The following is a 16,930-nucleotide window of genomic DNA, read 5'->3' as shown; positions in this document are numbered from 1 at the left end:
GCCAGGGAGGGTGCAGAGCCTGGAGGGGAGGGGAGCCAGGGAGGGTGCAGAGCCTGGAAAGGAGCCAGGGTGGGGGCAGAGCCTGGAGGGAAGGGAGGCCAGGGAAGGTGCAGAGCCTGGAGGGAAGGGAGGCCAGGGAAGGTGCAGAGCCTGGACGGAAGGGAGGCTAGGAAGGGTGCAGAGCCTGGAAGGAAGGGGAGCCAGGGTGGGGGAAGAGCCTGGAGGGAAGGGAAGCCAGGGAGGGTGCAGAGCCTGGAGGGGAGGGGAGCCAGGGAGGGTGCAGAGCCTGGAGGGAAGGGGAGCCAGGGAGGGTGCAAAGCCTGGAGGGAAGGGGAGCCAGGGAGGGTGCAGAGCCTGGAGGGAAGGGGAGCCAGGGTGGGGGCAGAGCCTGGAGGGAAGGGGAGCCAGGGTGGGGGCAGAGCCTGGAGGGAAGGGAAGCCAGGGAGGATGCAGAGCCTGGAGGGAAGGGAAGCCAAGGAGGGTGCAGAGCCTGGAGGGAAGGGCAGCCAGGGAGGATGCAGAGCCTGGAGGGAAGGGAAACCAGGGAGGGTGCAGAACCTGGAGGGAAGGGAAACCAGGGAGGGTGCAGAGCCTGGAGGGAAGGGCAGCCAGGGAGGGTGCAGAGCCTGGAGGGAAGGGAAACCAGGGAGGGTGCAGAGCCTGGAGGGAAGGGAGGCTAGGGAGGATGCAGAGCCTGGAGGGAAGGGAAACCAGGGAGGGTGCAGAGCCTGGAGGGAAGGGCAGCCAGGGAGGGTGCAGAGCCTGGAGGGAAGGGAAACCAGGGAGGATGCAGAGCCTGGAGGGAAGGGAAGGCAGGGAGGGTGCAGAGCTTAGAGAAGTGATAACCCCAGGAACTCTGTGAATTTGGGATGCTCACCTGAGATTTTATGGTCCTTCAGCACTTTCAACTGAGATTTCTGGAGATCTGTTGTGATATTAAATCTCACAATATTTGGCATTATAAAATCCATTTATTGGTGACTGGAAACCCTTTATGGACTTTTTGCATAAAAAAATGAACTGGTGATTTGTGGTTTTGATGATTAGACAGGATAGATTATAGAAAGAAGGGAATCATGACGTAACGTTAGAGGGAGATGTTAAAATATGATTGTACTTATAACTGCTGTGAAGAATATTAGAAGCCATTTCTTCATACATTTACATCTTTCTTTACATCTTTTTCCCCCCTATTTTTAAATTTTTCTTTTCTTATTGCACTTTTAGCTTTTTCTGTTATTTCTCTTCTTCTTTTTCTCTGTTCTAATTCATTTGTACTAGTTCTTATTATTGCTCTTAAAACTTTTAGAAGATAGATAGATGATAGACAGACAGACAAATTTGGCATCATTCTCGCCCTTCAGCTATTTTCCTTAATTTGTTCTATTTAATTTTGTGGATTAATCAATAGGAAAGGTGCTGTAACTTCTGTCTTTCTCAAAATCTTGGCAAGTTTCATGTGCTCTAAAACGTCAAGAATTGTCTCCCTCTGCCTCTTTTGAATGCTAGGGCCATCCTTTCTCTCGTATCCAAATGAGCTTGTCCAATCTCAGGACATCTTATGATCATTTTACACAGGGGGTCCCTGAATATGAACCTCAACAGCCTACTCCCAAAGCAACTTGGGAGCCATGGACCTGAGAAACACCCACAGAACAAACTAGGGTGAAAGAGATCATGAGAATTTCAAAAATCATTGGGCAGATGAATGTTGAAATACAAGGGTGGAGAAGAATTTCAAGATGCAGGTACCATCACCCAAAGTCATCCTAGTATTTTATCTATCTATCTATCTATCTATCTATCTATCTATCTATCTATCTATCTATCTATCTATTTATCTATCAAATTTGTCACCGCCCATCTCCTCTGACCGGAGGGACTCTGGGCGGTTTACAATATAAAACAATAAATAGATAATAAAATTCCAATAAAATCCCTCTTAAACAATTTCTCAACTACCCCAGCTCATAAAAACCAGATGGCTGTGATCTCCTTCAGTCATTATGTAGGAGGGGCCCTTCAAGGCACCAGCCAACCCCAGGTATGGCAATTCTCCTCCCTGCCCCAAGCCTGGTGGCAGAGCCAGGTCTTCAATTTCCTCTGGAAGGCCAGGAGCGATGGGGCCAATCTCACCTCCGGGGGCAGGATGTTCCAAAGGGCGGGAGCCACTGCAGAGAAGGCCCGCCTCCTGGACCCCGCCAGATGGAGTTCTCTTGCAGGCGGGGTCTGCAGCATTCCCTCTCTGCATGATCGGGTGGGACGGGCTGATGATACGGGGAAGAGGTGGTCCCTCAGGTAACCCGGTCCCATGCCATGTATGGCTTTAAAGGTGATAACCAACACCTTGAATTGGACCTAGAAGCAAACTGGTATCCAATGCAGCTCACGTAGCAAAGGTGTTATGTGCGCCCTTCTAGGGGCACCACAAATAGCCTGTGCAGCGGCATTCTGGACCAGCCAAAGCTTCCGGATACTCTTCAAGGGTAGCCCCATGTAGAGCGCATTGCAGTAGTCTATATATATTTACCTGAAGAAAGCAAAGATGAGAAGGGCAGTAATAAGCGACGCTAAAGATATTGCGTAGCCGGCGGTGTAGATATACCAGAATGCCAAGTAGTATGATTTCTGTGCAGAAGGGGAAAGAAAATTCAGAAGTTGAAGCCTATGGGGAGAACATCCCCATAAGAATGTCGGAGTCTTAAGTTGGCTTGCATCGAATGCCATTAATATGAAGAGGAGGAACTGTGTGGAAGCAGTGTTGCACCTCGTATTAAATTTATTAGCTTGATATCCCATTATGATTATTACTATTACTATTTTGAATTTGTTAGCCACCCAGCTCCAGCGGACTATTGGAACTCAAGACAGCATCCGCAAAACTCCTACCTCCCTACAGCAACAACCCCATGAGTAGGTTGGGCTGAGAGAGTGGATTGGCCTACAGTCACCCCAAGTAATGGAATGTGGGAATGACCTTGGAAGACAGAGGGAAGAGATGCTGCCTAGGGAACGATCAGATAAAAGGGGGAGGAGCCCGCGAGTAACAGGCAGAGAAAGAAATTTAGGAAGGATCCGCCCTAACTTAGCAGGTGGTAAAAAGGGACGGTGGGAGATTTGTGCTTTCAGACTTGCAAGATTGATGGCTGTAAGGTGTAATGACTGGAACACTCAATCTTTCACTCAATTACGACTCATAAGCTGTTGCTTATTTATTTATTTATTTATTTATTATCTATTTAATGAAGCAAAGTGTTCAGTACAAAGAAAAAGTTGTGAATGGCATTTCCCTCACGTTTCTATAATTTAAAATCACAGAGACTTCAAATTCCCCCCCCCCACTACCCCCTTAGGTATGCGCCCCTCCTTCTTGTGCCAGCAGATGGCTGGAGCGGTTTCTCTCCCAGTGACCTTGGGACAAGGAGCATCTAGCCCAAACAAGATGATTCACACTCCACCCCAGCTCCCCCTCCCTGCTGGTGACTTGCGGGTTGGCACGGGTTGCTAGAAGATGGATGCGAGTTCGATAAGATGTTCTGGGAACATTTGACCGGGGAGCGTGACATAAAGCTACATTAACAGAATCTTGCAAGTCTGAAAGTACAAATCTCCCACTGTCCCTTTTTACCACCTTATCAGCTAGGCCGGATCCTTCCTAAGTTTCTTTCTCTTCCCGTTACTCAGTTGTGGGCTCCTCCCCCTTTTATCTGATTGTTCCCTAGGCAGCATCTCTTCCCCCACCCCCCATCTTCCAAGGTCATTCTCACATTCCATTACATCCCATAAGCTTCTGTGGCTGGGGCTGGATTGAAACCTGGGCTCCTAGTCCAATACCTTAACAATTACACCACACTAGTACAGTTAGACATAATGGAAACATGCTGGTTGGTTGTTTTAAAGGACTGAAGAACCACTTAGTGATTCTTATTGCTGCTCCCTTTTTCAGAATCCACAGCTGAGGCAGTATCCCCTGCATTTTCCTTGCTTTAAATTGGAAAAAGAAGTTCTGCATCCCACAAAGCAGTGCAAATCTCTCTCTCCCTTAATTGCACTGTCTGGAACACATCATGCATGGAAAGGTTCCAACTACGGTTGCCATCACCATAAGCCCTTATCACTACTTCACTTCATTTGTCCCTAGGGAAATACTCCTCACATCAAATTCGATTGGAATGACATTGCAAGGCTACTGTGTGATCCTGATCAGCTGGGATTTCCCCCATTAAATCCATCCAGGAAGCACGAAAGCAGCAGCTGGAGGAACAGAGGTGCTCATCAATGCATCTGGGGAACAACTTTCCCTTCGTCCAAATGAGATGGAGCCCTGACCTGATCTTCTGGTCCCCTTGTTAAACCTTCTTCAAAGCCACAGGCAACTGAGTAAGATGGAAATGGTTCCGACCAGTAAACACCTGGGGTACAATTTCGGTGCAGGAACCCTATAAAGCATGAAACAGCATGAAACACTTTGTTGGCCTCCAAACCATAAATATTAATGCAGAAGGCTGATGCAGTGAAGGTGGGGATGTTTGACGTTGGCATGTTAAGAACTATGGAATTGGCGCAGTTGCAGGAGGTGAGATTTGTTAGCCTGGAGTTTGCTTCTCAACTTTGACCTCTAATAGAGAAGATAGAGAATCTGGAGTTAGATAATCAAGAAGGTTTCAAATGATCTGGGAAGCTTGCATAAGAACTTTGCTAGGTGGATTCAGTAATCAACATATAAGAGAACGTGCTAAGCAGACTCTGTTATTCCCTCCCTTGTCTTTCCATTCCCAAATCTGTCCATCACCTTGTTGACCAAGTCATCTATCTCAATGTCTTTGCATTCTTTTCCTCCTGTTCCAGCAATTCACCACTAGCCTGTCTGGACCCCATATCTGCCTCTGAGTCCCTGTCGAAAGTGATGTTAAGGGAGATGCTACTAAAAAGAGAGAGAAAGAGATATTTCTTGCCATGAGTGCTGGTGATTTGTTCCAAAAATCCTGGGCATGGTTGGGTTACTGTTTCTCCAAAGTCAGCTTCGGGCCAGCAGCTCAGTCCATCCCAATCTCCCGCACAACCTGAAAGAAAACAAGCAGGTAAAATCCAAAGTCATGAAATAAAGGTGGAGGGGATACAGCAGAAGGAATTTTGGGTCTGGGTTCCACGGTTTATCTCAACGTTCCTTGAGCTAATACCCTTAGATGGGTTGGACTACAGCATCCCAAATTCCCATCCAGCCCATCTGGAGGGCATGCTGTTAGGGAAGGCTCCTGCCAACGGACTAAATGTGGGGTGGGCTGGAGCTGAGGAACAGACTGGCCATCTTCAGAGGGCAGGAGAAGTCTTCTGGGACTAGTTCTGCTTTCCCCAAAAGGAATATAGAGAGCCATAGAGACGACTTTAGAGAAACTATGCGGTTTCCTGCTTTAAGCCCAGGAAACAAGGAAAGTATTAAAAAGAAACTCAAACTGGCTACACCCTAATTTCTTGAGCTATAAGAGGGAAGGAAGGGAAAATGCAGTCAGGCTTTCAAGATTCTGTTACTATAGCCCAGGGTTTCTCAACTTCGGCAACTTTAAGATGTGTGGAATTCAAATCTCAGGCTGTAAAGAGGATGAGGGGAGATTTGTACTTTCAGACTTGCAAGATTCTGTTAAGGTAGCTTTACAGTGAAATAGAATTAGCTCATCTAATTCTTGTTCTGATTCCTTTCTGGTTTACCCCGCAAGGCCAACATCAATCTTGCAAGTCTGAAGGTACAGTCCTCCCCTTTACAGCCCAAGAAATTAGGGAAGGTCTCTCCTGAGCCTCTTGCCCCACCCTTTATGCATCGGTGGGCTCACCTGTCTCTTACCTGACTATTCCCTTGGCAGTGTCTCTTGGCCCTGTCTCCCAAGGTCTTTCCCACACACCACTACACTTTGGACCAGTCCCTCTCTCTCAACCCAACTCACCTGGGTGGTTGTTGTGTGGAAATTAGGAGGAAGGAGCATTAGATATATACGTTGTCTTAAAGTCAACAAAAGTCAAGGCCAGATAAAAAAAATAGTAATGTATAAATAATTCTAGCAGTAAAAAACACCGCAAGATGGCCACCATTTCCTAGTTGACTGGTACCATCACAAATACATGGTCATAGCATGGTTGGTCATTAGTCTAATACAATCCGTCCATTTGTCCCATAACTTTCTAGTCAACGTATTTAGACATTTCCAAAAGCTTTGGAAACCCCAAGTCCATGTCCATCACCTTTAAAATCTAACCGTACAGATTGGTTTTGGTCCAAACACTGAGCCTTATCCTTCACCACCTGTTGAAATATTGTGCATTCCGGATGGATGGAAGCAGCCTAGTGAAAATGGAAAGAAAAGGAGAGGAAAGGAAATGTTATTATAGAATCCAACCGTTTTCATCCATGTTTCCTTTTTTTTAAATCAGAATTTTATTAAGTTTCAAGCAAAGATAAAAGCTACAGAAAAACAAAAAACTACGAAGGAAAAAAAAAGATAAAAACTAAAAAAGTGTGGAAACACAAGAGAAAAATTTTCAAAATTACAAAGAGAGGTGACTTCTGACTTTTAACAGCAAGGATATACAGCAGTTTTCCATAATCATTAATCTATATTAAACCAAAATCACATTATTTCTATACATCATTCCATTGGCACATTATAAAAATCACTAAATACAGTTGCTCCATCCCCTTATATTAATATATATAATATAATATAATATAATATAATATAATATAATATAATATAATATAATATAATATAATATAATATAATATAATATAATATAATATAATATAATATATAATAGACCTCCTAATCAACTTCCTCCCCAAAGACAACATTTATTTAATTATTTCCTTCCTACTACTATTCTATATATTCCTGTCTACTATAATAAAGATCAAACTAAAAAAACATATAAACTGTCTGCCAATATACTTGATAATACAACAATTTTAATAATCTTAATCATATTAAACCCCAAACCAGACATTTTTTATTATTATTATACCTTAATAATCTTAACCCCAATTTTCATCCACGTTTCCTGTGTGTTGCTGAATCTGTAATGGAACATCTGGACAAGTGGAACTTATCCGGGGAGAATTCTGGTTTACACACTGCTTTGTCAAGGACTATTTGCATGAATTCCCATCTAAGGGCACCCTAAAACATTTTCTTCCCTGCCCCGCCATTCCCTCCAAAATGCCACTTGTTTATTTGGAAGTGGCAAGGTGTACTGCGATGATATAACTAGGATAGAAGAATCACAGACCGCTTGAGGTCAGGATCAGCATCCAGAGAGGGCTTTGGGACAGATGTCCAGGTTAAATAAAAATCAATTCAACCCAAACTGCCCCCTTTAAGGTTAGTAAACCAACCACACCAATGTAATAATGTCCTCAATTTTATTATACCAATAGGTACATTTGTTCTGCATATTATTTTTTTATTCTAAAATGGGAAACCTCCTTTCTATAGCCACTGGAATATTTCCAATGGAATCCTTAAAAAAAGAATGAACAGACAGAGGAAACTAAATTTTGCCTAGGATTGGACCAAAATAATCCCTGACTATTAAGAGAAGAAACAATGTGATTACTCTGAAAAGTAATCATTACTCTGAGAAATAATCTGATTTGCATTTCAAAAGATCCCCATCAGGGCTTGGCTAGCAGCTAATTGTCCCCCCACCCCCCACCTTCTTTGGCAATCTAAAGCACATTTCAATAGTAATTTTATGAAATTGTGCTTTGGGGATAATTGCAGGTTGGTTTTTCAAAAGAGCCAGAGGGAGAATTAACACACAACCTATTTATTTTTTGTATTTTTAACCTGGAATCTATTGTCTGAAATAGAGAGGTTTCTATGCCAGGGGCTGAATGGCACTCTCAGATGTGAAGCACAGGGAAACTGGATTATCCGATTTCTAACTAAACTTAGGCTCCATGTGGTTTGATAGCAAACACCAGGAGAACGAAGGGCGGTGGGGAAGTTCTGGGCACCGCTTCTGATCCGGAAGGGTGGAAGCTGCCAGAATAAGTAAGAGTGTTTATACCAGATTTTGAATTCTGAGATGCCTTTTATTTCTTTCAGGCCCCTACGCAGCATTTCTTTCCCCCTCCCTCCCTCCTGGATTCTTACACATTGGTTGCACGGGCTTCTAAACTCACACTGTATTCCATAATTCTGGCTCACCAAGGAAATTCCCACATGGAAGTTGGCTGTTTCAGACCTGTTTGTTGCCGCTGGGCCTGTGTCCACTTTGCTAGATCAAACAGACTGTTTTGATCAAGTTGTCGTACACATACCCAGCATTTATCACTTTGATCTCCCGTAATTGTGCCTGGCAAATCAGATTTAAATAACCTCAGATTCAGAATGAATAACCCCGTTGCCTAAAATATCATCCACCCTGGAAGATCAATGAGAGTTGCCATCCTGGAGATCAAAGCCTTACCACTAAATAAATACCATCTTCATAAATCCGAGGGTTAATAATAGCCAAGTCATATCAAAGATAAGTGCAGTACTGTAGGAATGAAGTGGTGGTTTTTCTTTTTAAAAAGGTATCAATCTGATGTTCACTTGAAGGTAAAAAATAATGTCTTCCTCAAGTCAGACTCAACTCCTATCAGATGGACTTTTTGAGGTAGCTTTTTTTTGGCAAGGGGCAGGGGGCTTCTTGGGGGTGGGGGTGGGAGTCATGATGGCATCTGCACCTGCTTCCTCAAAGTAGGGTTTTGTTAGCTTGGTTCCAACTTCCATCTTGGCTTCTTTGATTCTCCCCTACAGATGTTCCTGAGTCAAGCCAAAGGGTTTTACCACTGCATTCTTCCAGGGAGTTTTTTCGGTTTCCCAGGCTGATGTTCAGCTTTGGAAATTCCTGGTGGCCTATCCAGGCTCTAACCAAGTCTGGTTAGCTTTGTCCAGATCAGCCATGGTTAACTGGGGGATGTCACTTAGTTGGGCCAAGAGGGTCTTGAGCGACGTTCAGTTCCTGGGGACTCACAGACATGTCTGTGGAATTTTCACAATTGCAATAAAATGATTTTCCATTACTATTTTCCTCCCCCTACTCCTCCCCTGCTTCTGATACTGATCCTCCCCCGATTCTGATTCTGATCTTGATTCTGATCATCCTCTGATTCTGATTCTGATTCTGATCCTCCTCCAATTCTGATTCTGATTCTGATTCTGATCCTCCCCCGATTCTGATTCTGATTCTGATCCTCCTCCAATTCTGATTCTGATTCTGATCCTCCTCCGATTCAGATTCAGATTCAGATTCAGATTCAGATTCAGATTCAGATTCAGATCCTTTTCCGAGTCCGAGTCCGAGTCCGTCCGAGTCCGAGTCCGAGTCTGAGTCTGGTTCTGGTTCTGGTTCTGGTTCTGGTCCTACTCCAATTCTGATTCTGATTCTGATTCTGATCCTCCCCTGATTCTGATTCTGATTCTGATCCTCTTCCGATTCAGATTCAGATTCGGATTCAGATTCAGATCCTTTTCCGAGTCCGAGTCCGAGTCTGGTTCTGGTTCTGGTTCTGGTTCTGGTTCTGATCCTCCCCTGATTCTGATTCTGATTCTGATCCTCCTCCAATTCTGATTCTGATTCTGATTCTGATCCTCCCCTGATTCTGATTCTGATCCTCCTCCGATTCAGATTCAGATTCAGATTCGGATTCAGATTCAGATCCTTTTCCGAGTCCGAGTCCGAGTCCGAGTCTGGTTCTGGTTCTGGTTCTGATTCTGATTCTGATCCTCCCCTGATTCTGATTCTGATTCTGATCCTCCTCCAATTCTGATTCTGATTCTGATCCTCCCCTGATTCTGATTCTGATCCTCCTCCGATTCAGATTCAGATTCAGATCCTTTTCCGAGTCTGAGTCTGAGTCTGAGTCTGAGTCTGGTTCTGGTTCTGGTTCTGGTTCTGGTTCTGGTTCTGATCCTCCCCTGATTCTGATTCTGATTCTGATCCTCCTCCGATTCTGATTCTGATTCAGATTCAGATTCAGATTCTGATCCTCCAATTCTGATTCAGATTCTGATCCTCCAATTCTGATTCAGATTCTGATCCTCCAATTCTGATTCTGATTCTGATCCTCCTCCCCTTCCTCTGATTCCAATCCTCCTCCTTCCTAATCTAGTCTGCTGCTGTAATGCAACATCAAATGAATTGCAAGGACAGATAAAGCAGTCGGAAAAGAGCTGTGCAAATTTACTGAAGCCCGTGCATTTGACACTTGCTTCATTTTACACCTGCACACATCCCAATAATCTAAATGGGAAGTGATTAAGGCACAATTTGCCGTGACACATGATAGAAAAGAATTTTTCCATCTCTACATTTCCAGATTGGATTATCTTGCTCTTATCAAGAATCCAATTTGATTGCGGTGACTTATCGTTCATGTTAAGTTGCTGAGAAAGAGCGAGCCAACAGTCGGAACAAGTAGGGTTACATCTTCCAGTTTAACTCCCCTTCTTTGAAGAAATGCATCTACACCGGCAGAATGCGAGTGTCAATCTCCCATACGCCAAGGCAATTTGACAGACAGCTTCCTACGATTCTAATCTATTGTGCAATGACGATATGGCTGGTTGGTGCATGCAAGTCTTCTTGGAAATGGCTAGGAGATTACAAACCCACCATCAGAATCTTTCGGCAAGGTGGTTTCCTCCATAAATTCTACTGGAAATGTTGACTTGGGGAGGGAAGGGGGTACTGTAAAATGTTGTGTGGGCTGTTGAGGATATCAAATCTTGCCAAGCTTTATGTTTGAGCAGATCAGCTTTTGGGAAGAGTGAGAGAGGCACACTTGGTTTTTGAGAACTTTCACGCCATGGGGCCTAAACCAACATGCAGTACAGGGGCCAGGTTCAAAACAAAACTTGATTTGTTTACATGTATTTAAAATTAAAGATCGTTGACTGGGTTCCTCTCTAGTCACATTAAAAATTGCAATTTGGTTATGGCTTCTCTGGGACTGAATCCAAGTTTTTTTCTGAGCCAGCATGGTCCCTGGGCCTCAGTTTATGTCCCTCTGACTTAGGAGATCAAGGACAAGGCACTCTTCAGATGTGTCGGAATTACAACTACCAACATTCCTGACACCCACAACCAATCCTCAGCTGCCCCCGTCTCTAAGGCCCATTGAGTACCTCCTGAGTCATTCGCCTTGCCTAGAACACAATGAGGTCAGTCTTTAAAACTGGTCTTGGAACTGATGAGCTTGGAAGAAAAAAAAATCGATGGAAAGGAGAGGTGACACCACAGAAATGCTCAGAGTAGGAGCTCCAGTGCCAAGGGGGTTAAATCCTTTGGGAGGGATCCATTTCTAGTGTTTGGACCCATAACATGCAATTCCACAACTATAATCACTCTTCCACGTAGCTCCTCAAGAGTCTTTGTTCACACGTCCCACCTACTGGCCATGTTGCCAAGTAATGTAGATTCTCCTTGATAATCCCATTCGTGGTGCCCTTTTTATTCTCCTCCCGCACTCCCAGGGAAAACTTCTGTGCCTGTCTGCCTGATGTTTTGACATATTCTATGACTCTTTTTGTCATCCCAATTAAAAGTTAATAGCTGTCAAAAGTACTCCCCGCACTTCAGTTGAAGAGTAATTATGGTGATCAAACCTACTTGTCAGAACTTCAAAAGCATCCAGCCATGTCAAGAGAACTTTTTCAGGAAGATAGAGAAAAAGAAAAAAATAACCTCCAATAGACTGTATGGATGGATAATTTTGCAGGGAGGCAGGGACCACTCATAACATCTGGGTGAAGCCAAGAGTGAGCAGGATATTAATGCAAAAAGGAACCCATTGCATCACAGTGAAGATGGACCTAGTATTTTTTTCCATGTTTCTTGCTTCATGTTTCTTAGTTTATTTAAAGCCAATATGATGGTTTATGCTGCTTTATGCTGTTTTCAGGTGTTTCCTATCTCAAAATACTAGGAAACCACTTTGCTGATTTATACCTGCAAAGATCAGAAAAGTACAAGCCATGGTATTCCCTGTGACACTCTATGGAAGTGGAAGTTGGACATAAAAAGGGGTATGTGGCCTCAATTGCACAGTTTTGGCCACTGTCTTGACTTTTTTGACCCCTCATGTGGATAGCCCTGCTGTCAATATTTAGTATTTTAGTATTTCTGAACACATGCAGATGAGGTTAGGTAAATACTGAGAGGGGGAAAGAAAATGCTCACTTGCAGGTCATCAGAAAACTGGCACTGAGTTTTAACACACAGACACACAGACACACACACATGCACACACCTCTCAAGTATGAGTTTCCAAAGCAAATTCCCAGAATGCATCCTATCAGGACTCTGAAGCAAAGTAAGGCTGTCATCAACACTGCCAAACATCTCCCATAGAATCCAACTTTTACCAAGACAGATACTAATGTGATGTTCACCATTATTGAGGCATATTTAGACAAATAATTGATATATCTGGCCTTGGGCTTCCCATTTGAAAAAGCTCCAAAAGAATATAGAACTTGCCTTAATGTGAAGTCTGCTTCACCCCTAAAGTCTTTTGGGTTCACTAACTCAATCCCAACAGTCAAAGCGGTTCCCCAAAGTAAGAGAGAGAAGACAGTGAGATAACAGAGGAACAGGTTATCCCAAGGGAAAGTGAGGCACAGGTGGAGACGCAGCGTAGCTTTGGGGAGAAAGGCAGATTTTGCTCAGCAAGGATTTTACAGATCGCTCTTGTTTGGAGATACACTTCCCCACTCAACTGGATACATGACCTACATTTCAGTATTTTCCCCAGTGATGATGATAGATGATAGATAGAGATAGATAGATAGAGATGATAAATAGAATTAATAGATGAATAATTAATAGATAGGTAAGAGGTAGATTAATAGAGAGTAGATGGATGGATGTGTGGATGGATGGATGGATAGATGGAATTAATAGATGGATAATTAATAGATAGGTAAGAGGTAGATTAATAGAGAGTAGATGGATGGATGTGTGGATGGATGGATGGATAGATGGAATTAATAGATGAATAATTAATAGATAGGTAAGAGGTAGATTAATAGAGAGTAGATGGATGGATGGATGGATGGATAGATAATAGATAGGATTAATAGATGGACACTTAATACATAGATAAGGGGTAGATTAAAAGAGGATAGACAGATAGATAGGTAGATAGATACGATAGGATTAATAGATGGACAATTAATAGATAGGTAAGAGGTAGATTAATAGAGAGTAGATGGATGGATGGATGGATGGATAGATAATAGATAGGATTAATAGATGGACACTTAATACATAGATAAGGGGTAGATTAAAAGAGGATAGACAGATAGATAGGTAGATAGATACGATAGGATTAATAGATGGACAATTAATAGATAGGTAAGAGGTAGATTAATAGAGAGTAGATGGATGGATGGATGGATAGATAATAGATAGGATTAATAGATGGACACTTAATACATAGATAAGGGGTAGATTAAAAGAGGATAGACAGATAGATAGGTAGATAGATACGATAGGATTAATAGATGGACAATTAATAGATAGGTAAGAGGTAGATTAATAGACAGTAGATGGATGGATGTGTGGATGGATGGATGGATGGATGGATAGATGGAATTAATAGATGGATAATTAATATATAGATAAGGGGTAGATTAATAGAGAATAGATAGAGATGATAGATGATAGATAGGATTAATAGATGGACACTTAATACATAGATAAGGGGTAGATTAATAGAGGATAGATAGACAGAGAGATAGATATGATAGGATTAATAGATGGACAATTAATATATAGATAAGGGGTAGATTAATAGAGAATAGATAGAGATGATAGATGATAGATACAATAGATAGGATTAATAGATGGATGACTGATAAGTTGATCTATTTATTTATATTTCAGATTTAGTCACCGCCCATCTCACTCAAAGAGCAACTTTGGGTAGTTTACAATAAAACAAAAATAAATACTAATTAAAATACAAGAAAACAATGCTCCTAAATAAGTCATATATTCCAAGGCGTAAATGGTAAACAAGAGGTTCTTGATCTATAGGAGCATCTTCAGGGTGCTAAACACCCCCAGGGTTGGTTACCCCTCCTCGCGCCCCACGGTCTACAATCTAGAGGTTAGATTAATGAATAGTAAATAATCAGATGTAAAGCAAAGAAGCAATGAACTGGGTAAGCTCAGTGGCTTGCAGCCCATACCAAAACATGCATCCTCCCACCCTTTTCCACTCTGCCAGGGACTTTATCCAGAATCTTTAAGAACTTTGCATTCCATGCTTATTCCAGGGTCTTTGCAATCCTGCCTTTGCCTCCCTTGTTAACCCTCCAGCCTGGGGTCCTTCCTGCCACACTGAGAAAAATGCAGTAAAAAAAAGTGCTCAGAGCAAGCTATTGAATTATCTCTGAATAAAACAAGCTGAGCGAAGGCATTATGAGCTGTTTGCCCTATGGGATTGTAAGCGCCCCCCTCTGCTTTCTCCTAGAAGGAGCCGCATATTCCTGTCCGAAAAGAAGCCTGATTTTTGCAAAAGGATCAGGATAGAGATCGCACTTACCAGGGAGAAAAGGGACCAGCTGAAAGTTAGCAACATCTCTGGCGGCAGCGGGGGAGATTCTCCTCCTCCCTCCCTTCTGGCGCATCCCTCTGACCACCTCTTGGCAACAGCTCAGCACCACTCAGGAAGCTTTTCTCCCCACAAACTCCAGCCCACGCCAGGTGGGGGGAAGCCCGTTCCAAAGGCTGGACCTGCTCTTCTGGTGGGAAAGACTCTGGGATGTGGTAGAAGCCCCCCACTCCCCCTCCTGGAAAGATGTAAAACTTAGAGGGAGGAGAGGAAGAAAGGGGAAGGGGAAGGAAATAAGGGAAGGAAATTGGGCAAGGAGAAGGAAGGAAGGAAAAGGGGAAGGGGAAGGGGAAGGGAGGGAGGAAGAGGGGAAGGGGAAGGGGGGAAGGCGGAAGGCAGAAAGGAAAAACGAAAAAGGAAGGAAGGAAGGAAGGAAGGAAGGAAGGAAGGAAGGAGGGAGGGAGGGAGGGAGGGAGGGAGGGAGGGAGGGAGGGAGGGAGGGAGGGAAAAATAAATTCAAATACAAGAAAAATCAGCCAACAATGTAGAAGTGACAAGTTCAGTTAGCCAACCTCAGTGAAAGTTCCTCCAACCTCCTCAGGTTGACCAAGATAACCAAACGGGCTTTGTCAGGAGAAGTTTCCCATGCAAAGCATTCCTGGGAATGTCAGAACATGGGAAGAACAAATTCCCCATGGCAGGAATCAGCCATGAGTTCACACATTGATATCCCTACCCACCATTCTGTCAAGCAGGGCTGGGCCCTCGTTGAGTGATGAAGGTCACATTTCATGTGGTTGAGGAGCCCAAAGTCTGCTGGGGGAGTGGGCAGCAAAAGATGTTTGGGGACACAGCTAGGATTCTCCTGTTTTTCTTTGTTTTTAAGGGTAGTTGTTGTTCTTGTTGTCATCGTTGGACAGTGTCTGCCCAGAAAGAGCAACTGGCCCAAGTCACCCATGGAACTTCTCTAGCTGAAGGTGGATTTGTGCTGACAGCCACTTCATATTTAGCGCATGTCCCCATATTCCCTCAAACCCCCATCCTTTGCCCCATCCAATCACACCAAGATAGAATAAAAGAGTTGAAGTGTTCCTAAATGATAGCAAATCAAATTTCCCATCAGTACTGGGCATCTTCCTTGATAATGGTCTTTCAGCTCTTCTGGTTCCATGGTTAAAAATGGTAGATTTGGATCAGAGACACCCAGGTTCAAGTTTATCCTCAATCACAGAAGCTTCCAGGATGATCTTGATCCAGTCACTTCCTGTCATCTCGCCTACCTTGCAGGTATTCTACCTTGAACCCTAAGAAGGAAGGTAGGATGCAAATCCAATGATTGGATAAATAATAAAGAACAATCGCAAGAACTTCCAATATTTCTGTTGACCAGCTTGTAACACCAGGAAATCATCGCACGATTGAGTCAAGAGCCTCTCCTATACAGTAATATAAATGTCACTTCTGTCCCTGTCTTTTTGAATGACAGTAAACAAATTCACTCCGTCCTTTAAATGACAGCCTTTCAAAGCTGAAAGTTGAAAGCTGCAGTCAAATGGCCTCATCTTTACTGTATCTTCTCCAGCTATGCAGAAAAAGAGGATTTAGACTCAACCTTCTTTGTTGTTTATTTGTTCAGTCGCTTCCGACTCTTCATGACTTCATGGACAAGCCCACGCCAGAGCTTCCTGTCGGTCGTCAACACCCTCAGCTCCCCCAGGGATGAGTCCGTCACCTCTAGAATATCATCCACCCACCTTGCCCTTGGTCGGCCCCTCTTCCTTTTGCCCTCCACTCTCCCTAGCATCAGCATCTTCTCCAGGGTGTCCTGTCTTCTCATTATGTGGCAGAGTATTTCAGTTTTGCCTTTAATATCATTCCCTCAAGTGAGCAGTCTGGCTTTATTTCCTGGAGGATGGACTAGTTTGATCTTCTTGCAGTCCAAGGCACTCTCAGGATTTTCCTCCAACACCACAGTTCAAAAGCATCTGTCTTCCTTCGCTCAGCCTTCCTTATGGTCCAGCTCTCGCAGCCATATGTTACTACGGGGAACACCATTGCTTTAACTATGCGGGCCTTTGTTGTCAGTGTGATGTCTCTGCTCTTGACTATTTTATCGAGATTGGTCATTGCTCTTCTCCCAAGGATTAAGCGTCTTCTGATTTCCTGACTGCAGTCAGCATCTGCAGTAATCTTCACACCTAGAAATACAAAGTCTTTCACTGCCTCTACATTTTCTCCCTCTATTTGCCAGTTATCAATCAAGCTGGTTGCCATAATCTTGGTTTTTTTGAGGTTTAGCTGCAAGCCAGCTTTTGCACTTTCTTCTTTCAC

The 16,930-nt window shown here is 43.5% G+C and overlaps 1 protein-coding gene and 1 long non-coding RNA gene across 2 annotated transcripts in view; both read right to left on the bottom strand.

The window, feature by feature from the left end:
• LOC134497606 (uncharacterized) overlaps positions 1–16,930 on the bottom strand; it is a 293,428-nt gene that overhangs the window by 70,254 nt on the left and 206,244 nt on the right. The window lies entirely within an intron of this gene.
• Positions 1–16,930, bottom strand: part of LOC134496072 (vasoactive intestinal polypeptide receptor 1-like) — a 50,920-nt gene that overhangs the window by 11,979 nt on the left and 22,011 nt on the right. Inside the window, exons 2-5 of the mRNA XM_063301832.1 lie at positions 6,235–6,334; positions 4,956–5,063; positions 4,330–4,439; positions 2,531–2,628 (exon numbers count right to left, since the gene is read on the bottom strand). Coding sequence (XP_063157902.1) covers positions 2,531–2,628; positions 4,330–4,439; positions 4,956–5,063; positions 6,235–6,334 — 416 coding nt within the window. The remainder of the gene's footprint in view (positions 1–2,530; positions 2,629–4,329; positions 4,440–4,955; positions 5,064–6,234; positions 6,335–16,930) is intronic.

This window comes from Candoia aspera, chromosome 4 (assembly GCF_035149785.1).
Source record: "Candoia aspera isolate rCanAsp1 chromosome 4, rCanAsp1.hap2, whole genome shotgun sequence".
Lineage (NCBI taxonomy): Eukaryota > Metazoa > Chordata > Lepidosauria > Squamata > Boidae > Candoia > Candoia aspera.
The sequence above is the reverse complement of the archived record's forward strand: the minus strand, read 5'-3'. Positions and strand labels throughout refer to the sequence as shown.